Source organism: Nicotiana tabacum, chromosome 18 (genome assembly GCF_000715075.1).
Source record: "Nicotiana tabacum cultivar K326 chromosome 18, ASM71507v2, whole genome shotgun sequence".
NCBI lineage: Eukaryota > Viridiplantae > Streptophyta > Magnoliopsida > Solanales > Solanaceae > Nicotiana > Nicotiana tabacum.
In genome coordinates this window covers 13,015,865-13,043,856 of record NC_134097.1, presented here as the reverse complement: position 1 = coordinate 13,043,856, position 27,992 = coordinate 13,015,865, and the positions used below count along the sequence as shown (strand labels likewise).

Below are 27,992 nucleotides of genomic sequence, written 5' to 3'. Positions count from 1 at the left end.
GCTACGATGAATTGGACACATTAAATCTATTTGAAATATAAATATATACTTAAAGAAATAGATTCACTGCCTTTACATTACGGATCAGCCTCTCCAACCATCTCTATTTGCAAAATCCTCCACTAAATACTTTAGCTTTATTAAGCTCATTGGCCTTTTTCTATATTGATTCCAACATTATCCCTAATCATACAGACTTATCAACTTAAAATCTGTGCATTATGTGAATCCTCTTCTCTCAAATGTAACATACAGAAAAGAGAATCCTATACAAGTCATGGTAATATATAACAAAGTGTATGGAAATAAAATGAGGAATGTGAAGAGATGTCGACATATCAAGGTAGGCTAGGCGAAAGTGTAGGTTTTGCCACTTTGAGTTCTCCACAGTCACTGATGTAAACAGTCTGTTGTGGTTTATTCCAGATTGCGCGAGCAGTTTTTGCTCTTCCATCTCCAAGAAGCTCGGCAAAACCATTATACTGTCGAATATTTTCGGATGGTTTATAAGTGGGAATGGCAGCTATACTTGTCACAATATCCATACCTGTAGTATGGAGCAAGAAAAAGAAAAAAGAGAGCTTTTGATATGAATAGATGGATACTGTTTAAGCATGTAAGTTTCATGTTAGTAACTATGCAGAAAATGGTATTAGTATACAAAAGTAGTGGCATGTCACTTTAAGTAATGCAGTATCTTCTCGCTATATATATATATATATATATATATATATATATATATATATATATATATATATATATATATTGCAGACCTAAATAGGGAAGGGACCAATTCAATAATTTTGAACACGGGCTATTGAAGGGTGTTCAAAGTCAAGTTTTTTAATCAATAACAAGTACAATATTTTACCCTATACATAGTATAATTTTTTGACTAAGGGCATTCAGTTGACCACCCTTGGCCACACATAGCTTCGCCCCTCCTCCAGGAGGATAGGGTCTTTTTGTACCATCCCAAAAGGTCCTTTCTTTAGTTTTATTTTTTCATATGGAATCCCATCCCCAGGGGCCAATAATAGTCTTTCTCTTTTCCCACTTGGTGACTCGAACTCCCAACCTCATAATTGGAGGTGAAGGGTCCTTCCACTAGGCCGACCCTCTCGTCTTGTTTCGCTCGTTGAGTGATGAATGTAAACCTTGAAGAAAATATGTTGGATGAGTAGCTTTTCACTGTTCACAGATGTGAGTTTAGCCCACTTCACAGCATGTTTAAACCGGAAACTTTTATATTGAGTCTTGCTTTATTGCTTTTACATTGAGTCTTTCTTTACTGTGAATTTGCATAATCTGTTGTCCTATTTTTTTTTCCTCTACAAGAGACAGTTGATTAAATGATAGAGAGCAAGACTTGAATCTTATCGAGAACTGGCAATATTAAGTCTCAAATAATGCCACAGCAATATCTCACTGCATAGAGGAGATGCTGCTTGGATATGGATTTCCAGAAAAGTTCACAAAGTTAATAATGGTGTGTGTTACAACTACAAAGTTCTCACTGAAAGTGAATAGAGGAAATCATGGGTATTTTGAAGGAAGAAGGGGGTTGAGGGGACCCCATTTCTCCCCTATTTCGTGATGATAATGGAGTACTTGTCTAGGATCCTAGATAAAATGAGTGCATTGCCTGACTTCAGATTCTATCCAATGTGCAAAAAGCAAAAATTGACTCATCTTATATTTGCGGATGACTTAATGATTTTTTGTAAAGGGAATGAGGCTTCAATCCAAAGAGTGATGGAGGCTTTGAAACATTTCTCAAAAACTACTGGGCTTGAGGCAAACATAGATAAGTCTAACTTGTTTATTGCAGGGGTTGATGCAGCCACTAAGGAACGATTGCAGAATATTACAGGCTTCTCAATTGGGAAGTTCCCAATTAGATACCCGGGGCTTCCATTGACATCAAGGAAGTGGAATAAACTTGAATGCTACCAACTGAGCATGAAGATCACAACCAAAATCAGGGCCAACGCAACTAGACATTTGTCATATGCAGGCAGACTGCAGATCATAAATTCAGTGTTATTCTCACTACACAATTTTTGGGGGTCAGTTTTCATTCTACCTCAAAGTGTATTATCAGAAGTTGATAGGAAGTGTAGGGAATTTCTATGGGGCAGTACAACAGAAAAGAAGAAGATATCACTAGTAGCCTGGGATAAAGTCTGTCGTCCAAAGAAACAGGGTGGACTAAACATTAAAGGGTGCAAGTTATGGAATATAGCAATGGTTGGTAAACTGATATGGTTGATAATGGAGAAGAAGGATATCTTATGGGTGAAATGGGTGAATGGGATTTATATGAATGACAAGCATGATTTCTGGATGCATATTCCATCCAATGATAGTAGTTGGTATTGGAGGAAATTGCATAAGATTAAACTTAGAATGGGAAGATGGTATAATGAAGGGAGATACTGCCTAACCTCTAATAACACTACTCAGCTTCTAGAGGTTACTTGGAGTTACTGGGAGATGCAACAAAGATGGAAGCTGCTGAGTTGATATGGAGTAGGATCGTACTACCGAAGCATAGGGTCATTCTACGGTTGGCTGCACAAGATAGATTGCTCACAAAAGAGAGGATGCAGAGGATTGGTCTTGTATGTGATAATACTAGTTGTGGCTTATGTGAGGAGGACAAGCTGGAGAGCTCAACACACTTGTTTTATGAGTGTAACCGGGCAGAAGTGGCATGGGATACACTGCAACAGTGGATTGGGATTAAACTACAACACAAGGAAATAACGGAAGCATTGATCAGGATAAAGCACAAACACTGGAGCAGGTTCAAGAAAGGAATCATGGTTGCAATTTATGGAGCAATGATATATCAAATATGGATAGCTAGGAACTATAGGATCTTTAGAGGGCAAAGTGCACATAGCAGTTTTGTGTTACAACAAATACAGGCAGTAATTAGGGAGAGATTAGACATGTATAGAGGATCAAAAAGAGGTCAGAAGAGTGCTTTTCTTATACAGAGTTTGTGTAACTAGAGATATTTGAGACTCATTAGTACCTGCAACTTTCCTGGAAGGGGCAAGACTATGAGTGCTCTTTAGGTGTATTGAATTGATTTTGTTGGTATTGTAATATTTCACAAGTGTTACCAAAAAAATATCTCACTGCACAACAACAGAGCAAAGCAAATTAACAGGTAGCTGAATTGACTAAGATAGTGGGTGAACAAGTCAATTAGCATCTAATGCAGCATTTCACCAGCAATCAAAGAAACTCGTTATGCGCACATCCCGTCCCATTTTTCCATTTAAGAAGACTTTCTTACAAGAATGTAAGGCTCAGAGGCGCCTCTGCTACTGGTTTGAGCAGCAGACAGGATGATTAAAAGGAGAGGAGATAGAAGTCAGAATCAATTGTAAACACAGAGGATAAAGCTTGAGAAACCCTAAGGTTTTGATCGAGCTAGCATGTCATCTGGCGGGCACCTGTTCATATATAATAACAAAGCCTTCTTTCGATTGAGCCATTAAAAGTGAGGTCTTTAATCACTCAACCAAAAATACAAGAACCAAATTGAAGTCTCAGGGATGAAATGTACAGTTTTGCTTTAAAAAAAAAGAAATAGCTTACTTAGTAAAGAAAATGGCTCTGAATTTATACCATTAAAACCAATAATAAGGTAATAAAAGACTTAAACAAATGGCACAATAGCAAAGTAACAGACTGATTCTAGAACTACACATCCATATGATGTATCTATGGACTAATCAGTCAATCAACTATGCCTCGATTCCAAATTACTTGGGATCGACATGGACTAATCAGTCAATCAACTATGCCTCAATTCCAAATTACTTGGGATCGACTAGTCAATAATCTGTCCATCCTGCTTCACTAGGTCCATTATCTCAATAAAATATTCACCCGTATTTCTCTAATCAAAACATATTTGACAGACTTTCTTAAGCAAACATTTGAGTTTGTCACAACATACACTATATCAAGGCACCATTTTACACTAAAAATGCATATGCCAACTAAAATAAAGAAGTTTTCCAACGTTAGCTCAATTGGTAAAGCTTAGAACTATAGTGGGATTAACTAAAGTGTTCAACTTCTATACACCGACAAGGTAAAAGAAACATTACACTATCAAATCACCTAAGAGATAAATACACTAGCTGTTCATAAATTTTGAGATTATTATTAACTGGAATATAAGGCATGTTACCTGTTTAAATAGACAAATAAGTAAAAAATCTTTGTATTGTCAATGTATATAAGGTAAGTTAACTCAACTGAAAGAGGTTATAAATTTATAGATTATGAGGACTGACCTTCAAGAACAGTTCCAAAAACAATATTCTTGCTATCAAGCTGAGGAGCAGGACCAGGTCCAGTAGTAATCAAGAACTCCACATTATGATACTTAGGATTCAACTTCAAATCATCATCATCATCATTCTCAGACAAAGGCAATGAAACTATTCCACCCCTATTATGTTCCAAAACAAAAGCTTTAGATTCAACTGTCTCTGTATTCCTAATTAATTCCAACGGTGGTTTCACTTCTCCTTTATCTCTCCTACCCTGTCTTCCCGCCATAAAAAACTGACCCGGGAAAATTTTCTGGACCAAAGTGCCCTTATAGGTTGAGCCAGAGGTACCCGTACACATAGATTTGAAATTTGAAACAGTTATAGGAACTAAGTTTCCGTATAGGCCAAGAACAAGGCGACCAATTGGCTCAGAATCAGAGCAATTTGACAAGTCATCGCCGAGAGTTCTGTTTGTGAAGTAATTAGGGCAAATGCTGAAGTCTAAATAGACACGTTCGGTTATGGTGGTGTCTGGTTGGGGGGGTGGGGTGGCGGAGGAAGTTGAAATGGTGGTGGCGGGGAATGAGAGGGTGGTGGAGAGGAAGAGAAGTGAACGGCGGTTGAGGAGCGGTTTGAAGGTGGGGGGACGGTGGAGATGAGGAGGAGGAGAAGGGAGGAGGGTGGCGGAGCAGCCCATAATGACGACGGTGCATGGTGGTGGGGGAAAACTAGTGATAGAGATTGAGAAGATAGAATTATTTGTTACGTGGAGAGCGCAGGCCACACAAAAGTAGGGTGGGGCCTAATTTTTAATTTTATTTTCTTTTTGATCCGTTATCTCCCCTTTAAGATTTGTTTTTTACATAAATTTCTTAAAAAATGTATAATTACCATTATTTAGACGGAATTAAGACTTTAAACTTTAAAAACTTGTTTGGTACAAGGGATAAAAAGATAATTAATTTTAAGATTAAACTTGAGAAGAGTTTATGCCGATTAATTGGGATAAAATCCTTGTATAACTAATCTCGGGATTAGTTATCTTGAGATTGTAGTGTTATTTTTATCCGTATGAGAAGGTGAGATAATAATTCCGAAATAACTAATTCTGAGATAATTAATCCTGAAAACTTGTTTCCCAACCAAATGACTCCCAAGAGTTCGAATTCATAAATTTTAATCACAATTTATTTTATTTACTAGATTCGAAATATATATATTTTTTATTTAAAAGTATCTTTCTTACATATTATTATATACAAATAAAGAAGAGATACATTTCTTGCTCAAGCTTGCCAAATCAGCTAATTGGAGTCGAAAATTTCCAAATCCCGGCCAAATTAATTTTTTGTATAAAATTTAAAAACGATGAATTTACTCAATTTTTACTATAGTAATCAACTACAAATACATGCTACTTTGACTATTACATTTGAAGGGACGCGATAAACCTAAACACATTAGATAACGCGTAAATCGTAAAACGAGAACTTACTTGTTCTTCGTGAAGCGGAAGCGAAAATCTGAAGTGAACCGCTTCTGGAATCACTGGTCGGTGGTGGTTGTCACGATGTTACGGAGCAACCCCCTATTCCACAGTCTAAACCCTAATATGATTTTAGGAGAAGACTAGATGCAGGAAAATACTGCGTATTCAATATCTTTAGTTGTACACTTTATGTGTACTTATATAGGGAATATAGGGTTAACTAGTAATCATGTTGGGCCTTAAAGCACCCCTTATGGGTGGACCCAAAATTTTCTATATCTCCCACTCACACATAATGGGGGTGCTCATCTAGTCTGAGAAACATATTCTCATCTCACCTCCTCAATCATTCAAACAGGGAAGTAGACCGTGCGACCAACATACTGTGAGAGCTAAGTGTTATACATCTGTTAGGAGTATATAGCCTCTCGTCGAGTACAAACCTGCATGTAGATCATAAAGTATGCAGTACCCTAGATTATATGAATCACATTCGATATAATCTCAAAATCTCATATATCATTATTTCTTGTATTCACAATCATAACTCATACGTTATAACTGGTGCACCAGTGAACACAAATAAATGAGATTGCATTAATGATCTTTCTCTTCTCACGATCCCCTTAACATTAGTTTGACTGCTTTTCTATATATGCTCCGCTAGATCGAATCTGTGTACATGGTCTTTTGGAAATACACTAAGATAGCTAACATCACACTAAGTCTCAAGTATCTAATTGGAGTTTCCGAGGGAACAAAATCTTGAGCCAACATAAAAGCTCTGGGTCTCACACAACAATAAGTTGAGAATGGACTTATGTTAACCCAATTGGTCGATATTAGCTCACATGGTATGAAACACGTGCTACAACATTTTCTCCTTTTTCTCAAGGATCACATGTCTTTATCTCATAAAGAATGTTGTACAGATGATATTTAGACACCATAAGTATCTAAATTTGAAATCCTTGATCTACAAAATCATATTTAACTCACATCTGGCTCACAAAGTAGACTAGGTGAATCTTTTTCACCCTAATGTCCTTATGTCATTGTTTAAACGACATTCTGATTTTAAGCGAATAACTCTCAAATTATCCTTATGATAATTTTGCTTTAAACCATGTCTCATCTCCTCACATTACTAAGATAAGGAGGCGATTTCTTGTGTGAGAAGGCCAACCTCTTGTCTACTCAACATACTTATAAAAAAAAAAATGAACAAAGAATGTACATAACATTCAACAATAAAAATATGTATGTATGTAAATCAATTTTATTAATAATTAAAGAACATCAATTTTGTGAACCCGGAAAATGAATAACAAAATGAAGAATATCAAAGTCTACGCAAGCCTTGAGACCTAGTGTGTCTCACAAATGCATCTCTAAACAAAGGCTTGGTCAATTGATCTACTAACATATCTTTTGTAGACAAATACTTCACATTCACTACCTTGCATCTAACCATGTCTCTAGCATAGTTATACTTGATATCTATGTGTTTGGTTTTACAATGAAATTTAGGGTACTTAATAGAGGATATTGCAGCTTCAATGTCACAATAGACTAACACTGGCTCAATATTTGCTGCGATATCCAGCAAGTGTTCCAAGAACTTTTTCAACCAAACAACTTCTTGTGCTGCTGATGTGAGATCCATATATTCGGCTTCCATCATAGATAGTGATACATATGATTGTTTCTTACTACTCCATGATATGGCGCCATCACTGAGTAAGAAAATATGTCCTGAGGTAGACTTCCTCTCATCTAGATCTCCTCCACGATCAGCATCATTTTATCCTCTTTACTGCTTGCTAATGTGCTAAACCTGGGTCGGCTTGATATATACTTGCCAAGCGAACTGCTTGACAGATATTAGGTCTAGTGCACACCATAGCATACATTAGACTTCCGATTGTGCTCCTATAAGGAACTCGACTCATTCTTTCTGTCTTTTCAAGAGTGTAATGACCCAGCCGGTCATTTGAGTATTACAATCCCGTTACTCCATTTACTGCTCAATTTGTACTTTACAGTTGTTATATGACTTACCGGAGTAATTGGTTCGGGTCCGGTGAGGTTTTGAAATGAATTGAGACACTTAGTCTCATAATTGAAAATGTAAGTTGAAAAGGTTGACCAGATGTTGACTTATATGTAAATGAACCCGAAATAGAGTTTTAATAATTCTAATAGCTCTGTATGGTGATTGTGGACTTAGGGGCGTGCCCGAAAAATTATTTGAAAGTCCGTAGTGGAATTAGGCTTGAAATGACGAAAGTTGATTTTTTGGGAAGTTTGACCGGAGAGTTGACTTTTTGATATCGGGGTCGGAATTCGATTCTGGAAATTTGAATAGATCCGTTATGTCATTTATGACTTGTGTGCAAAATTTGAGGTATATCGGACATGATTTGATAGGTTCCAGCGTCGTTTGTAGAAATTGGAAGTTTTAAAGTTCATTAGGCTTGAATCTATATGTGATTCGTGTTTTTAGCGTTGTGTGATGTAATTTGAGGGTTCGACTAAGTTCGTATGATGTTTTAGGACTTGTTAATATATTTTGTTGAGATTTCGGGGGTCTCGGGCGAGTTTCGGGTGATTAACGGATCGAATTCGGACTTAAAAGAAATCTGGAAATTTTCTGTCTTCTGGTGTGATCGCACCGCGAGAGTCTAGGCCACATGTGAGATTCCACGAGTGCGGAAGGTGGAGCGCAGGTGCGGAGTTTGGAGAAAGGAGCAAAGGTTGCAGGTACGAGATTGGGTCCGCACCTACGAGGTCGCAGATGCGGCATTGGGGACGCAAAAGCGAAGGGACCGAAGGTGCGATAGTGAGTTCCGCACATGCGATTGCGCAGATGTGGTCCAAGGCTCGCAGAAGTGGAGGCAATTGGAGTAAGTAGATTTCGCAGAAGCAGAGATTTAGATGCAAAAGCGGACTCGCAGAAGCGAGAAATTGAGCCGCATGTGCGAAAGCACTGGGTAGTGTACAAAACAGAGGAGTTCCGACATTTTTGTCATTTTTGACATTTTGAGCTCGGGTTTTGGCGATTTGTGAGAGGGATTTCGAAGGAGAACTTGAGGTAAGTCACTTGTGATCATTGTTAGTCAATAATATTGGATTATCATTGAGTATTTCGACTAAATTACATGTTTTTGAGGTGAAATTAGAAGATTTAGGCCTAGGGATTTCAAAATAAGATTTGAAGATTTGAGGGTCGAGTTGATGTCGGAATTTGGTAAAATTGGTATGGTTAGACTTGTGGTTGAATGGGCTTTCGAATTTTTTAAATTTTGTCGGGTCTTGAGACGTGGTCCCCACGGGCGATTGTTGGGTTAAATTTCAGATTTTGATGGGAAATTTATATTTTCATATGGAATTAATTCCTATAATTTTTTTTGACTGAATCGAATTATTTATGACTAGATTCGAGGCTTTTGGAGGCCGATACGTGAGGCAAAGGCATTGCAGAGTAAAGAATTACACAGCTTGAGGTAAGTAACACTTCTAAACTTAGTTCTAAGGGTATGAATCCCTTAATTTGGTGTTATATAAATTGTTTGGATATGACGCACACGATAGTTGACGAGCGTGTGGACGTGCACCATAGAAATTGTGACTTGAATAAATTCTGTGAAGTTGTAAAATTAAAGAATCATGTTATTATCTGAATATTTTTCACGTGTTAAGAAAATTGAGCTGAGACTCGTATTAAAGATCATGATTGGGTTACATACCGATATTTTGGGACCCACAAGGTCGTGTTGCTGTTGAATTTAATTATTTTAAAAATTTATATTTCATACTCAGTCATGTTCATCCATTATAAGGATATTTATGGGATCGGGGTTGCCCGCCTGCAGCAGGCCATATTGGCTTTATATATATATTATTACTATATGGAACGAGGCTGCCCGCCTGCAGCAGAACTTATAGGCTTTGTTATTATACGGATCGGGACTACCCACATGTAGTAGGCCATATCTGCTTTATATCATGCTTGGGCTGAAAGAGCCCCCCGGAGTCTGGACACACCCCTAATGAGCGTAGATGATTATATATTCGGGATGGAGTTCCCTGGGCATGGAATTGCCTTACTTATTTATATCGTGATGAATTTTTCTAGACATGGATCTTGTCCGTATCATTTATATTTAGGGATAAATTACCCCAGGGCTGTATTGGCTTTATACGGTACTGAGTGACTGACTGTCAGCCGATGTGTATATATATACTGAATGAAATATCCCTGGGCTGGATTGGCCATAAATAGTACTGAGTGACCGAATGATTAGTGACTAGTAGTACATGAGGTCTTTCCACTGAGATATCATATTCATCATATCATACAATATTGATCTATTTTGCTTAAACTGAGTTTAATTGTTTAACTTGAAAGTATGCCTACATTTATATACCATTATTTATATATTGGGTTGTACCTGCGGAGCTCGTCACTACTTTCAGCCCAGAGGTTAGTCTTGTTACTTATTGAGTTGGTTGTACTCATACTACACTCTGCACCTCGTGTGCAGATCCAGGTGCTTTCGGACATGGCGACTGTTAGATCTCAAAGTGCTATCAGTTGAAGACTATCAAGGTAGCTTCCTGGCGTCCACTGACCTTGACTCTCTTTCCTTCAGTTATTGTACTGTTCTATACTTTTAGACAGTATTTTATCAGTCAGACTTTGTATTCATATTAGATGCTCATGTACTCAGTAACACCGGGTTTTGGGAGTGTTTATATCTGTATTTGTGAGATTTCTTCCGCTGAATTCAAACATTATGTTTTTCAAACTTAAAAGATATGGTGGCTTATTGAGATTGTCGGCTTGCCTAGTATTGAGATAGGCTCCATCACGACATGTGAGATTTTAGGTCGTGACAAGGAGCCTTAGGACACATCTGACTTCCCAAGGTATGACCTTTACTGATAGGAGTTTCAACTGGGCTACTATTTTTCATATTGAATCGTTCAAGAATTTTTCTAATGTAATTCTCTTGTGAGAGATACAATAGTTTCTTTGGACGATCTCTTGAAATCTTAACTCCAAGAATATATGCAGCTTCACCCATATCTTTCATCTCAAATTGGGATGATAACCATGACTTTGTCTCGGTTATAAACTCCCTATCATTTCCAGCTATAAGTATGTCATCTACATACAATATTAAAATCACAAGCTTGCTCCTTGATCTTTTGGTATAAACACAATGGTCTTCATCCATCATGGTAAAATAATTGGATACAAGAACATTCTGAAAGTGTATGTACTACTGCCTTGAAGATTGTTTGAGGCTATAAATAGACTTCAAAAGTCTACAAACTTTTTGTTCGTGGCCATTTTCAATAAAACACTCTGGTTGTTCCATATAAATTTCTTTATCTAATTCTCCATTGAGAAAGGCAGTATTTACTTACATCTGATGTAATTCAAGATACAAGTATGCAACAATAGCTAGAACTAGGCGAACAAAGGTAAATCGTACAACAAGGGAGAAAGTCTCTTCATAGTCTATTCCTGTAACGACCCGACAGTCGTTTTGAGCTCTAGCATATCGTTCGGTAGTTTGAGGCCATGAGCAGCTTCACTTCAGGTATTATGACTTGTATGCGTGGCCGAAATTGAATTTAGGAAGTTCAGAGACGATTTGGAAAGAAAATTCTCATTTCGGAAGCTTTAAGTTGGAAGAATTGAACAAGGTTTGGATTTTCAAGTAAACGACCTCGGAATTGGGATTTGAAGGTTCCAACAGGTTCGTATGATAATTTTAGACTTAGGCGTATGTCCGGATCGGGGTTTGGATGACCCCGGGTGCATTTTGGCGCCTATTGTGGAAGTTGGCATTTTGAAAGAATTTCATAAATTTGGGTTGAAGTGTATTTCAATGTTATCAATGTCTGCTTGGGATTCCGAGACTGGGAATAGCTACGTATGGTAATTTTGGTATTGGGAGCGCATCCGGAAGTGGTTTCGTAGGTCCGTAGGTCATTTTGGAGTCATTTGGCAAAAGTTAGAAATTTGAAGGTTTTTGAGAAGTTTGACCGGAAGTGGAATTTTGGTATCGGGGTCGGATTCCGATTCCGGAACCTGGAATAGGTCCGTAATGTCGAATGTGACTTGTGTGCAAAATTTGAGGTCAATCGGACGTGATCTGATAGGTTTCGGCATCGAATATAGAAGTTGGAAGTTCTAAAGTTCATTAAGTGAATTGGGTAGCGATTCGTTATTTCGATGTTGTATGATGTGATTTGAAGGATCTTCTGAGTTCGTAATGTGTTTTGGGACGTGTTTATATAATTGGTTGAGGTCCCGAGGTTCTCAGGTGGAATCCGGATGGTAAACGGATCGAGTTGGGACCTGGAATAAGGGCTGAGGGCTAGTGTCATCTGGTGTAACCGTACCTACGAGATTTTGGCCGCAGATGCAGAGGGCACATAAGCGACATAGGAGCCGCAGAAGCGGAGCAGGGCACCTAGGTGAAGGACCGCAGGTGCAGAGTTTTGGCCGCATCTGTGCAAGCGCAGAAGCAAAGGGTTGAGCGCAGAAGCGGAAGAAGGCGCAGAAGCGGAAGGGGTCTCGCACCTGCGAAGCCGCAGGTGCGGCTACTGTTCCGCAAATATGGAAATGGCGCTAGGAAGAATGGTTTTAAGAGCGAGATTTGGCTCTTCTTCTCTCATTTCTCACTTGGTTGGGGTGATAGTGGAGAGCTCCTAAGGGAGATTTTCATCAAGCAACACGGGCTAAGTGATTCTCACTTATTATAAGTTAAATACATGGATTCTATGAGGATTTAAGCATGAAAATTAGTAGAAATTGTGGGGTTTTGGTAGAAAACCTAGAATTTGGTATTTTTGATTTTAACCACGAATTTGGGTATGGAATGAGAAATAAATTATATATTTGAGTTCGTGGTGTCTTGAGTAAAGTTCATCTTCAAAAATTTTCGGAATCCGGGCGTGTGGGCCCGAGAGTGATTTTATCTATTTTTTAAGCAGAGTTTGGAATTGTTATAAATTGGATTATAATAAGTATTAGAGTGTATATTTATGGATTTGCACGTTTATTGACTAGTTTTGGAGTGTTGGGCATCAGTTTGAGTTATTGGAAGGGCTTGGGAGCCGGTGATGGAACTTTAGAGCGAGGTAACTCTCTTTTCTAACCTTCTAAGAAGGAATTTACCCCATATGTGAACTTAATTAATATGTGTTGTTATTTGTGGGGGCTACGTATGCACGAAGTGACGAGAGTCCATACGTAGCTATTATTCTTGTTTACGTCCGAGTAGTTTTAGGTTTACACCATGCTTTGTGGACACCGTTATTTGATTATATTTGTTAATTGTATCAAATGGAACTAAGTCGAGGATTTTAAGGATTTAAAAGCTTCAAGTTGAATCGTATTTATTTTGAAAAGAATCAAGAAAGGGTTATGATTTATTGATAATTTATATTTGAACGCGTCGCAAGTATATTCCGCGAGTGGGGTAATTCTTTCTACTATTCTTATGGGAGCGGGCTGTTTGCCTCGGTAGGTTAATAGATGCATCTATGGTTCGTGCCATTCGACCCTCGGCAGTGCACAATTTACATTTATGTTGGATCGGGCCGAACGTCCTCGGTAGAATTTTGTGCATGATAATAGAACTGGAAGTCCCTTTTATAATTGGTATAAATTCATTATTTGAAAGATTATTTGTTTTAAATGAAGGAAGTGATTTGGGTTCTTAAATATGGTGATGAATTGTTCAGTTATTTCTTGTTCTGAGTTTTATTGTTCATATATCATACTTAATTAGAATTTCATATTATCATATTGTTGGCCCTTAGTAAGTGTCGGAGTCGACCCCTCATCACTACTTATTCGAGGTTAGGCATGATATTTACTGGGTACGCGTTAATTTACATACTCATGCTACACATGCTGCACATTTTTGTGCAAATGCATATATGTCTAGTGGCCTTGTAGGCACATAGGCGCGGTTATTGCGGGGAATTAGGTGAGCTGCATCTTATGCTACGATCCGCAGCCAGCAGAGTCTCCGTCAGAGTATCTGTATTTTTCTTTCCTGTCCAAATTTGTACTCTGGACGAATGTTGTATTTAATTTATTCTCCTAGTTGATGCTCATGCACTTGTGAGACCGGAGCTTGGGGTGATTACAGGTTGTTCAGTGTTGAAATTGTTAAGAACATTATTTTTATTCTGTAAAGTCTATCTTTCATTATTTATTCAAAGGAAATTATGATTTCAAAAAAAAATAATTGATTAATGAGAGCTAATTAACTATTTAGTGTTGGCTTGCTTGATAACGGTGTCCGGCATCATCATGACCCTTAGTAGATTTTGGGTTGTGACAACATGGTATCAGATCACTAGGTTCACTTATGTCTCACGAGTCATGAGCGAGTCTAGTAGAGTCTTGCGGATCGGTACGAAGACGTTTGTACTTATCTTTGAGAGGCTACAAGACTGTTAGAATCACTTCCCTTCTTGATTCCTCATCGTGCGATTTGATTCCTTTGAGGCGTATGCCTTCATTTCCTTCCTATTCAATCTTATGCGACATGAAGCGCTTGTTATAAATTTGGAATCAAAGAATTTTAATGGCACTACAGATGTGGTGCAGGATGTTCTCCCTGCGTATTTGCTTTAGGCTATTGTCATCGCCTTATGGAACGTCGTTCTGTCGTTTCAACTCAGTATCAGTATTACATAAGGTTTTGAGACTTGGCATTGATTGTTATGACGACTCGCACGTTGCTATCTCACTGTGTTGGTGTAATTATAGGATGCTTGTCTATGCGTCGAAGAAGTGAATGACTTGGAAGAAGGTTTACTCAGTGCATGATTCAGAGATTCGGTATATTATTTCTGGTGGAGGAAAGGCAATCAGACTATAAATGTTCAGGTTTGGGTTGATGGAGTAACGAGACTTGGTATTTTCGAGCGTGGTGGAATTTTCATCTGTGATGTGGTGTCGTCATCCCTCTTGAACACGTTAAGGTTCGATGGTGTCATGGTCTTCATCAATTTGCCTTCGGGGCAGAGTAGTGTGAGATTGTGCCGGAGAAGCGGTTGTCAGAAACAATGGAGTGCAGTAATTCCAGAATTTAAATGGGTATTTCTAATGTTGACGGCTCGAGGAAGATGATCTTCCGAGGGGTTTAATATTGGTAGCGATCTATTGGTTCAAGTGATACAGAGATAGATATTGAGTTAAGGCAACAACTGGGCAGCGAAGGATGAGGAAGGACATGTAAGGGGTGTCTTGCGGTGGTTAAATTTCTAGAAGGCCAAGTGTGAGAAACAGAAGTCGGGTAGTTGCTTAAAGGAGAGGGTTTGACCAAAGTGGGAGAGTGGCAGAGTAGCATATGGGTTCTGTGGTAGGATGACTATACGCCTTGGGAAAAGTTTAAAGTGATTCGGGATTTCATGGTGGATAGTGACTAGGTCTATGGACTTAATTTGGAATATTGGCTATTATACGGGGGAGAGTGGATACGACGGGAAGAAGTTGCTTGATAGGAAGAATACATCATGACTTTGGATGGGAATGTACTGTTGCACCTTTTAGTTGATGTCCATGAGGAGTGAACAGACTTGTACAGCTGGTGAATGAGCACATGCTCAGGATGGGTTACTGATTATGTAGTAAGTGTACCCAGTGCAATGACGTTGGAAGATGTCGGCATATAATTTCCACATGTGGGTTATCTCCTGTGAGCAGGTCAGCGGTCGCGTGGCTGACGAAGCTTCTATGAAGAATTCTACTAGCTATCCAGTGTGAGGTTGAATATGAAAACGTTGCTAGTGATTCAGAGTGTTTATAAAATGGTTAACAGGAAGATTTTGAGGCAAATTGGCGGGTTGATTGTGCAAGATCATGTCAATGTGGGATAAGGAGCCTTGGTGGATTCTAGAATTATGCAATGGTAGCTTCAAGCTAAGTGGGAGAGCCCTCACCGCGTACGATGGAATTGCATGGTTGTCTACTCGTGATATTTCTGGTTATCGACATATTGGTGGGTTATTACGACTAAGGAAAGAGAACATCAGCGGTAATTTGAGCAAAGGATTGAGGAATGTGTGCTATAATTGGCCTTATTGACTCATGTTCAGGCTTTAGGAAGATTTAGGATTTATGCTTCGTATAGAGGTGATTTACAAGGACAGTGATTCAGCCGGGTGCTTCTTTGAGAGGGCATTCATGTGCTAGTGAAGCCTTGGAGTTTGATTATATTCGGGACCAAGTCAGAGTGGGTGACTCTCAACAACGGTCCTAGTGGAGTCAAAAGTTAAAGTGCGGTACCTAAGGATTTTGAGTCAGTAGTATGGTTGAGTATCGAGCTTTTGCAGTGGATTATGAAAAGGGGCTTGGAGTGTTCTGTGTTATCTTTGGTCTGCGGTGTAACATGAGAGGAATGGGAGCAAATGACTTCGGATTCATAGAGAAATTATCAGAATGGGTGTACCAGTTGAATACGCAAATATGCGCACAAGGAGGGTATGAGATGGTTCGTGGGTTTTGGAGATAATGTGGTCTCATGAAATGGGGTCACTTAGGATGAGTGAAGATTGAGTTTGTTGTGTATTGTATGAAGCTATCATTATTTCTAAGGCAAGTCTAAGGTAAATTAGAAGAAGTCGGATCGGTTAGCAATGGTTGAATTGGCATGATGGCGGCAATGATCAGTTCCTTCAGCGTGTTAAACCATGCATGTGATTTGTGGCGGTACGTGCGAGGATTGCTGTGTTCATTCAGCATAGCATTCCTTATGGAGAAGTATTCGGGCGTGGGAAGTTAATTTCGTCGCTAGTTATTTCATGTAATACCTTATTGTGCCATGTGGGTCATAAGTCGGCTTGATTAATTGTACAATGTGTTGAGGTCCCGCGTAGAGGTGGTATTCTGTGAGCAGGATGGCTCTTGAGATGCAGATCATATATCGCACCTTAGTTGTGCTTGAGTTTTATAGCGTATGATGCTACCCTTCTCCTCAGGATTTGTATTATGCACTTGGCATGCTTATGGTTGATATTCGGGCATTTCATAAGTATAAGCGTTACAGCTCGATGTGTGTTTTCTTGAGATTATCATGTGTGGACCGGGTGGTATGCCACCACGGGCATATGGTGGGATCGGGTGGCACGCCGCCACAGATATGTTGTTTGTATCGGGTTGCATGCCATAACGGTATCATGTGTGGATCGAGTTGCACGCCACAACAGTGTGATGTTAAGCACAGTTCCCTATATCTATTCCTGTGTGTTTTGTCCTGCATTTTCTGAGAAAAATTCATGACACCTTTTCGGTTGTTTAATTAGTTATTTGGGTTGAGAAGTTCGTTACAGAGTTCGTTCTCCTTATGTACCACATTCGAGTTTGTGGATTGTTGGCACGTGATGGCATCATATGAGACCTTTGGTGGTGTTTGTGGTGGCTTATTGCCGGAACGACTTATACTGGGTGAGATGATATTTTTGGACTTGGGATCAGTGCGATTAGATTTAGATGAAGTATATTAAAGAGCAATTATCGTTGCATGGTTCAGAATGAGGTCATGGTTCTTGTCAGGAGAATAGACTCAATGATTTGTTGACTCGGCAGTTGGTTATAAGTTTCTACACATCTTTTCCGTCGTGGCAGTATTGCAAGAGCTGGAATGGGACTTATATGTGTCATGAGGTGTGTTGTGAGCGTAGGATTCGTGGAATTTTGGCTATTGTTATCAGAGGATGTTATTATGGTCATGTGAATTATGCGGTGCATGGTGTGGATTCAGCAAAGGTATGCAGGCATGTATTGGTGCATCATGTGGTGATTGATACGGTGTTCAGATGATGGGAGCAGGCCTGGCAGAAAATTCCGGATGTTGGAATTTGGGTCTAAGGCTAATTTGACTGAACAAAAGAGGAATCTTCAGATTTGCTTGAGCAAATATACTCAACTGAGTGATGGTAGCATGGGTAGGTGCACGAGGTTTTAAACAGTGATTTCAGACAACTCCAACACAGTTCTTAGCACGTTCGAGGACGAACACATGTTTAAGTGGGAGAGAATGTAATGACCCTACCGGTCGTTTTGAGCTCTAGTGCATCGTTCGGCAGTTTGAGGCCATGAGAAGCTTTATTATGACTTGTACACGTGGTCGGAATTGAATTTTGAAAGTTTAGAGACGATTTGGAAAGAAAATTCTCATTTCGGAAGCTTTAAGTTGAAAGAATTGACCAAGGTTGGATTTTCGAGTAAATGACCTAGAAATCGGAATTTGAAGGTTCTAACAAGTTCGTATGATGATTTTAGACTTGGGCGTATGTCTGGATCGTGCTTTAGATGACCCGGGTACGTTTCAACGCCTATTGTGGAAGTTGGCATTTTGAAAGAATTTCATAAATTTGGGTTGAGGTTAATTTCAATGTTATCGATGTCCGTTTGGGATTCCAAGACTGGGAATAGCTCCGTATGGCGATTCTGGTATTGGGAGCGCATACGAAAGTGGATTCGGAGGTCCATAGATCATTTTGGGGTCATTTGGTGAACGTTAGAAATTTGAAGGTTTTTTAGAAGTTTGACCAGAAGTGGACTTTTGGTATCGAGGTCAGATTTTGATTTCGGAAGTTGGAATAGGTCCGTAATGTTGAATGTGACTTGCGTGCAAAATTTTAGGTCAATCAGACGTGATCTGATAGGTTTCGGCATCGAATATAGAAGTTGGAAGTTCTAAAGTTCATTAAGTGAATTGGGTTGCGATTCGTTATTTCGATGTTGTATGATGTGATTTGAAGGCACGACTAAGTTCGTAATGTGTTTTGGGACGTGTTGGTATAATTGGTTGCGGTACCGAGGGACTCGAGTGGAATTCGAATGGTAAACAGATCGAGTTGGGACTTGGAAGAAGGGCTGAGGGCTGGTGTCATCGGGTGTAACCACACCTGCGAGATTCTGGCCGCATGTACGGAGGGCGCAGAAGCGAAATAGGAGCAGGGCGCCCAGGTGAAGGACCACAGGTGCGGAGTTTTGGCCACATCTGCGTAAGCACAAAAGCGAAGGGTTGAGCGTAGAAGCAGAAGAAGGCGCAGAAGCGGAAGGGGTCTCGCACCTGCGAAGCCACAAATGCGGCTACTGTTGGCGCTGGGCAAAATGGTTTTAAGAGCGAGATTTGGCTCTTCTTCTCTCATTTCTCACTTGGTTGGGGCGATATTGGAGAGCTCTAAAGGGAGATTTTCATCAAGCAACACGAGGTAAGTGATTCCCACTTATTATAAGTTAAATACATGGATTCTATGAGGATTTAAGCATGGAAATTAGAAGAAATTGTGGGGGTTTGGTAGAAAACCTAGAATTTCGTATTTTGGATTTTGACGACGAATTTGGGAATGGAATGGAAAATAAATTATATATTTGATTTCGTGGTGTCATGGGTAAAGTTTATCTTCGAAAATTTTCGGAATCCGGGCACGTGGGCCCGAGGGTGATTTTCTCGACTTTTCAAGAGGAGTTAGGAATTGTTATAAATTGGATTATAATAAGTATTAGAGTATATATTTATGGATTTGCACGTTTATTGACTAGTTTTGGAGCGTTGGGCATCGGTTTGAGTTATTGGAAGGGCTTGGGAGTCGGTGATGAAACTTCGGAGCGAGGTAAGTCTCTTTTCTAACCTTGTAAGAGGGAATTTACCCCATAGGTGAACTTAATTAATATGTATTGTTATTTGTGGGGGCTACGTAAGCACGAAGTGACGAGAATCCGTACGTAGCTACTATTCATATTTACGTCCGTGTAGTTTTAGGTTTACACCATGCTTTGTGGACACTGTTATTTGATTATATTTGTTAATTATATCAAATGGAACTAAGTTGAGGATTCTAAGGATTTAAAATCTTCAAGTTGAGTTGTCTTTATTTTGAAAAGAATCAAGAAAGGGTTATGGTTTATTGATAATTTATATTTGACCGCGTCGCAAGTATATTCCGCGAGCAGGGTAATTCTTTCTACTACTCTCATGGGAGCGGGCCGTTCGCCTCAGCAGGTTAATAGATGCATCTATAGTTCGACCCTCGACAGTGCACAATTTACATTTATGTTGGATCGGGCTGAACGTCCTCGGTGGAATTTTATGTGTGATAATAGAACTGGAAGTCCCTTTTATAATTGGTATAAATTCATTATTTGAAAGATTATTTGTTTTAAATGAAGTAAGTGATTTGGGTTCTTAAATATGGTGATGAATTGCTCAGTTATTTCTTATTATGAGTTTTATTGTTCATATATCATACTTAATTAGAATTTCATATTATCATATTGTTGGCCCTTAGTAAGTGTCGGAGTCGACCCTTCGTCACTACTTCTTCGAGGTTAGGCGGGATACATATTGGGTACGCGTTGATTTACGTACTCATGCTACACTTGCTGCGCATTTTTTGTGCAGGTGCATATATGTCTAGTGACCTTGTGGGTGCAGAGGCACGGTTATTGCGGGGACTTAAGTGAGCTGCATCTTATGCTACGATCCGCAACCAACAGAGTCTCCATCAGAGTATTTGTATTTTTCTTTCCTGTCCAAATTTGTACTCTAGACGGATGCTGTATTTAATTTATTTTCCTAATTGATGCTCATGCACTTGTGAAACCGGGTTTTAGGGTGATTACAGGTTGTTCGGTGTTTAAATTGTTAAGAACATTATTTTTATTCTGTAAAGTCTATCTTTCATTATTTATTCAAAGGAAATTATGATTTCAAAAAATAATTGATTAATGAGAGTTAAATTAACTATTTAGTGTTGGCTTGCCTGACAGCGGTGTTCAGCGCCATCACGACCCTTAGTAGATTTTGGGTCGTGACAATTCCTTTGTGTTGTATATACCTTTTTGCCACCAGTCGAGCCTTATATCTCTCAACTATGCCATCAGCCTTGAGCTTAATTTTGAGAACCCATTTGCTCCCAATTTCTCTGTGTCCTTTAGGGAGGTCAACTAGTTCCAAAACTTTGTTGACTCTCATAGACTCCAATTCATCTTCCATTGCTTTTGTCCATTTATCGTTAGAAGGGCATGAGAGAGCTTCTTTTATATTTTTAGGCTTGTTTTCTTCTTGTAGGAGCATCATAAATAGTTCGCCGCCTTCGACATCAAATCGTCGGCGGTGAATCTTTTTACGAGAACCACGTCTTATTTGTGATTCATCATTGTTCTCATTTGGATCAATGTTGCTCCCACTCGGATCAAGAACATTTATCCTGATCTCACTTGGAACAAGATCTGTGACCATCTCGCTCCCACTTGGATCAAGATCCATTTGGTCACTTCCACTAAATGTAGAAGGATTACTTTCATTTGCATCTGATGAAGAAGGAGGTCTTTGATGAGAAACTAATGCATCATCTGCTAAAATTATCCCACTTGAATGAAGTGATCCTTGTACTTCTTGATCCATTATCTCAAATAAGATTAGGTCTTGACCTACCTCTCCCTTCTTAGGGAACTCATCCTCAAAGAATGTGACATCTCATGATTTAAACTCAGTTACATTCCCACTGTCTTGCTGACCTATAAACACCTAACCCTTTGAGGTTTCAGAGTATCTTATAAAGATACTTTCCTTTCCCCTCGGGCCTAATTTTCCATATTTGTGAAAGGAATCATGTATATAGGCAGCACAACTCCAAGGTCTTAATACACTCAGGTCACGTTGTCTTCCAGTCCATAGCTCATATGAAGTAGTAGTAACTGATTTTGTAGGCACTCGGTTAAGTACAAAGGTTAAGCAACGCATCACCCCGGTAACTAACTGGGAGGTTAGCTTGTACCATCATTGACCTAACCATTTCTAGGAGAGTTCTATTTCTTCTCTCCGCAGCACCATTTTGTTGTAGAGTATTTGGGATAGTCAACTGATGAACTTGTCACGACCCAAAACCACATGACCGGCACCCGGCACACTACCCGACCCGAGCGAACCAAGCCATGTGATGCACCTAAATCATATGCATGAAAACCAATTTAACTACGGAAGCTCCTTAAAATTATATACATTTTCGAGTTAAATGATAAAATATTTTTCAATTCAAAATCACACATGACGCCTTTCATGATAATAAAAATGAGACTGAGTAAAATAAATATACTTTCATGTATATCGTGTACAACCCCGTTACTACAACCTTTCACAACTATCTATGGAGCCTCTATACCAAAGAATAGAACTAACGGTTGGAGTAATTCCAACAAAATAAAATAAGGAAGAACATGATAGCTACCACGAAATAAAAGTGGTGCTTCATAATACCTCGGAAAGAGAGTCATCCTAGTCTGACCGCATGCCACGTATCATACATCATCCTGAAACATGTAAAGTAAGCAGGGTCCTGGAGGGCCCCCCTAAGGGCTGAGTACACCACAACAGTATTTAATAAGTGTCATAGACTCTCTCTAACTTAAGTTCTTGGGACAAACTTTATAAAAATAATGCACCAATATTTAATATAAAATGATAAGAAATTTTATCAATTCATGACCCTTTTTATTTAAATAACAACCAAGTGAAATATAACCCACAATATAAACTTTTAAAACATTAACATCAATCCAAGATTTTGGATAAAAATCATACTTAATAATTTCATTTGCTTTAAGTCATCGAAATCACTTTCGGCTTCTTAGGCCTAAACATAAGAAAATCAGACTTACCTTTCTCTTGGAGTACTATACCATTACCGACATAAGAAGGTCAACTAGGTTATGTACCTAGCGGCAAGTATCATATACCCTACTTGCTCATGTCGTCTCATCGTAGTGCCGTATGAATCGACTCAGCCATGCTAATAATAGCACAAAATAGTACTCTCTCTAGGGAGAGTACTCTGTCGTAGTATATACCACAAAGTGGCCATTTACGCCTATACCGGCACGTGTAGTTTCATGACAACGACAATATATCCGAAGCCAATCTCGGTGAACACAAGTAACTCCCAAAATATTTGATACTTCAAAAATAGATTCATAGCATAGTAGCCCAAATGAACTATTTTTATCAAATCATATCATTTATAGAAAATCTAAATCATTTGAACAAAATTTAAATAAATAACCTTTTATATGCTAAAGCCTTTAGCAATTTAACATCAATCTTTAAAAGATACCACAAGTGTTATTCTGTTCGTTAATTTCCAAAAGAAATACTTTCCACGAAAACTTATCTTTGGTACTCAAATATGTATACTCTTGTAAATTCGTAAGTTTTGATAAAAACTTATAACATTTACCTTGATTGTCATTTTGCCAACAAGATTTAAAATAACATTTTTTAAAACAGTATGACCCTACATATGCAACATAATATTTTAATACATGGAAACATCCGTACTTGTTTGTCCCCACAAGCACGAAAGCACATTTGCAAACAACTTAAGTATTAACTCGAAACATGCTTTTAGAGAAAGTCCCTCAAGAAGAGTAAGTTTTAATCAACTTACCTCGCTTTCGCTTTATTAACATTCGCAAGCTTTCAATCCTCCTCCATTATTCCAATGTTGATTAAAATGCTCAACATCACCAACAAGTCGATATCTAATATTAGATATCCTAATTACATTAGAATATGACATAAGATATTGATCAACATCCATATATGGCTCATTAGTTGGCTACAAACCTCCAACAACTCAAATCGCCAAATAGTTTTACATGCTAGACCATTCAATTTAATTCTTATGTTTTAATACCCATACGAAGTCATTAATGATACTACATCAATTGTCCATTGCCACCAAGTTACTATTCATCGTCTTCCATCATCAACAGTTGCAAAATATACAATTTGGGTGATTATTTAGTTGATCACTTCTATCTTTTACTAACAAATAATTCCACAGGTTCATTATATTCATAAATTTCACTTCTAGCATTGGAATTACCTCTAACAGATCAATCTTGAAAAATCACAACTTGGTGATTTTTGTGTTCTTGAGGCTTTGATGATGAAATCTAGTATTTGAATGTAAGAATGATGTTAGAACTCATGTATATTGAGTAAGAATCAATCCAAAATATTATTAACAACTTACCTTAGTTGATTGGACTTGATTTGAGCTCAAAATCGTCTCCTCACCATCAAGAACCCTAACCCTCAATACACAAAATACTCTCTTCCCCTGATTTTGTATTTACAAGCCCATAATTCTGGGTTTCGAATGCGGACCTGGATGTTTCACATCCCCACTTCACTCCTCTTTGAAGCTCGGATGCGGACCTGGATGCTACGGCAACACTTCACTGCCAGCCTTTCTTTCAAACGCGGCCTCGGATGCTTCGCATCCGCAGACTCCTTCGCCAGCCTTTGATAATTTGGTCATAACTTCTTGTAAGAATGTCCAAATGACAAATGGTTTGAAGAGTTAGAAACTAGAGTCGAAGATATTTTATTTGATAGGTTGTATATCACATAAATCCCTATATATATGTAGATAATTTCGTCCAAAGTTTGATTTTGTGCGTACTCATTTGGAACTTTAGTCTATCATGTAATTTCCAACTTGACTTGGACTTAGGGTTATCCTTAGACCCCACATCACTTATAATGTGTCTCGTACACTTATTATCATATCCAATTGATATCCATCATATTAATAGTCCTCGTCTGTACACAAAATAATATAATTAGCGCACATCAACTTTCTTAATAGCGCTTAAGTATTTCAAAATTTTCCAGGATACTACATTCTCCCCCACTTAACAACATTCGTCCTCAAATATTTTACAAGTCACTTCTAAGAATAGAGTTACCATACTTTTACCTCCAACCATTATGCGTAGGAACTTATGACTACATGGGTCTTATACTGTCTTTCCAAAATCTCAACTTACTTATGGCCCTCAAAATTTGGCTATCTTTACAAATTCTTTAAAATTTCGGCAGAGTTTCCCCTATAACTAGGACTATCCAAAAACTTTAACCTGTCCAGACCAAGCCCCCACATGGGCACCAATAACAATATCGCTCAACAACCAACAATACACAGTATAATGTACCATCTTGACCTCACTCGGTCGTACATATACCATAAGTGTATTAAATGCAAAACTTTAAAACTTTTAACTTGTAACATATATGAGTACCATTCAATATCAATAATTGCTACTATACATAGCTCCCATCATTATTATACATGATTGCATTTTCTTTAGTCATGCATACGTCAAGTTGTACCTGAAAAGTATCTTCAAATTAATCAAAACTCTCTCTGTGATTGGATTTCCTTAATAAACAATAACTTATTTTCATACCCCCTTAATTTCTTAGCTTGCTCAAGGCAATATCTCATAGTTTATGAGATCGAAGTTATATTGCCCACTTGGTATCTGCAAATCTTGTTCATTACGACTCGTAGACTTGGATTATTTTTTTTTCCCAAACAGCACTTTCAAATAAATCTGTTGCCTTTTACGATTCTTGTTTCCATACATGATGTTTTCCACTTAGGACTCTTGATGTCCTATAATTGTTAAAATTATTCTGGAATGCTCTTCTGTTCCTTTCAAAGTCTAACAAGATATTTGTCCTAAATTCATCCATCATAGCAATTAATAACCCCACTTTCACTCGTGATTTTTGGAGTTCCCGAAGATCCCAACATGATAACTATTATTTCTTACAACTTTGCTCTATGGAAAAAAAATATAATCATCCATGTTTTATTCATTTTTACGATACTACTTTGCCATCCATTCTCGAATATCAGGGTTCATTTCTTAACTTTAACCAACTCCTTAACTCTATTGAGTTTCTTGTGATGGTTTTCTAACAAAAAAAATGAGATTTTATCTACTTATGGGTGCAATATAGGTATACTACCACATCTCGTAAACTTCCAACACTCGCGTATCATTGCTATCACGATGACACATACACCTTTTAAGATTAGTGCCCTTTCTTAAACCCGTGCTTTTTACTGGCATACTTCATTTTTGGTGTACAAGAGTCATTTCTCATTCAAGAATGCACATTATATTATCCTTTTCTATTTGATTCCGTGCTAAGTGTGTACACATTAAAATACCCTCTTATTCCACTTAATCCTATGTACAATTCAAAGTACTTCCTTGTTCTCCGCCAATACTTGAATTTAATTCAAATCGCACTTGTCACCAAGTTGTAGGAATACATTCGAGTTGCCCATTAAATCCTTGACTATCAGACATAACTTTCAACATCCCTGATGCAGAACATCGTAACTATTACTCGTAATGAGTTTGTAATTGCCGTACACGCACTTCATGAAAATTGTACCCTTCTGATCATAAAGGTTACTGATAATACCTCATTCGTCTTGTTTTTAGTAACTATAACCTTTCCTTTACCCATAATTTTAAACCATCACTTTAAAGGTGACATCTGCTTACTCAGACGCTTCCTCACTTAGGAGTAAATGAAATTTGAAACTCTTACCTACCACTCAAAGAGTTAACTGAAATTTCGAATAAATTTTCTCGGACCATTTACATGCTCACCTGCTTTTACGGGCTATTTATCCCCCAATTAGAAATATCTATTTTACATCTTCAATCTTTCATCGTACATTTTCTTTTGTTTCATCCTTATAGCGATATGCTCATTATTCTGACAATATGATATATTGGTTATACTCGTAGGAGCTTTCTTTGTTCATTTTCGTATCCAAGTATCACGTCGCTACTAGCTGCAACATATATTGCTAAGGGTGATTATTTTTCGCCCTTACGATATCTTTATAGTTAGCACTTCACTCTTTCATGTTCACTCTACCGTTGAAATCTCTTCTAATATTTTACCCTTCAATCCATGCTCTAATACAGTTCTAGCAAGTACGACTACCTTGCGCCTCTCATATCATGCTTGAATATGCTAAAAAAGTGTGACTCCCTTAGGCTAAATCCACATATCATTATATAACTTTTCACAACATGTACCATCTTTACAATACTACATGTAAGAATTATACATCCTATCTTTATGCCACCATCATGTTCTCAAGCAACACACACACACACACACACACACACACACACACACACACACACACACACACACACATATATATATATATATATATATATATATATATATATATATATATATATATATATATATATATATATATACGTAGCATATATCTCTGAAATTATATTTCTTGCTCTTAAGTCCTTTCATGAAACTTTATTTTGATGGTATCCCACCGAGTAGGCTAATACTTATGATAAAGATGGCATGCGTGTAGGGTCTTATTACCGCATGTCTTCATCACAATGTGAACTCTTTTGGTCATAGCTAATACCACATATTTACGTCAACACGTTTCATACGATAAATATATGCTTGCATATTTTCCCATTCTTCATGGTATTGTTGACCTCGTCTATACACATTCATGTAGGGATTTATGACACATTATCATGTAGTCTTAGAATTCTTGTAACTTCTCAATCTCCAAATCCGTACCATAACCGTTTTCAATCATTGTTTTGAGCCTTACATCGTACACCTTATATGTATAACTTTCCAACAAATTTAACTTAGCCCATGAGCCATTTCTGTATTTATTCTTCTTGAATCATAAGGACCCGTTTACTCACAAGTTAACTGTTTTTTCAATATCAGGCACATATAGAGTTGCTTTGAGATCATTATTGGAAATTCTCAATTTTTTCATCATTTCAACATAATAAAATAAGACATACCAGGACTAGAAAAACTCAAGATTATCATTCCACGTCATTTTTTTTTCTTCTCTAACAACCTATATTGTTTCTTATAACCTCCAAGATTATACCTTTTGTGCATCTCATGCCTTAATATTTTCACGCTTACCTATTTAAGTTCACATACTTTACCCTCGCATACCTTGGTATGCATAATTAGAGATTGACTTTTATTTGTATCATATTCATCATCTGGAGGAACTCAAGGTTGTCATGCCCATCTTTTACATATGGCATGCTTCATCTATCCTCAACTCATACTTACACATGGTACTTTATTTCTTATGTGCCACTTCTATTACCTATGATACCATCATGACGATAACCTATCATGCTTAGGGGAAACCCGATGTCAAGTACAATTAAGGGCCATCTCTCTCATCTTATAACATTCCCTTTGCGGATGATCAAGAAATCCCCTTTCTCTTTTCTTGGGAAGCTGTAT

At 38.0% G+C, this 27,992-nt stretch overlaps 1 protein-coding gene across 1 annotated transcript; it reads right to left on the bottom strand.

Annotated features, from left to right (window-relative positions):
* Positions 1–29: 29 nt before the first annotated feature.
* On the bottom strand, positions 30–5,044 carry LOC107784319 (peptidyl-prolyl cis-trans isomerase CYP28, chloroplastic). The gene is made up of 2 exons (XM_016605431.2): positions 4,323–5,044; positions 30–547 (listed from the first exon to the last, which is right to left on the bottom strand). Exons 1-2 carry the CDS (start codon positions 4,999–5,001, stop codon positions 339–341), a joined length of 888 nt encoding a protein of 295 aa, XP_016460917.1. The 5' UTR covers positions 5,002–5,044; the 3' UTR covers positions 30–338.
* Positions 5,045–27,992: the final 22,948 nt, after the last annotated feature.

Coding starts and splice junctions, on each gene's coding strand:
- LOC107784319 (XM_016605431.2), bottom strand. CDS start 5,001: ATGGGCTGCTCCGCCACCCTCCTCCCTTCTCCTCCTCCTCATCTCCAC. Junction 548..4,322: donor TTTTGGAACTGTTCTTGAAG/GTCAGTCCTCAT, acceptor TCCATACTACAG/GTATGGATATTGTGACAAGT.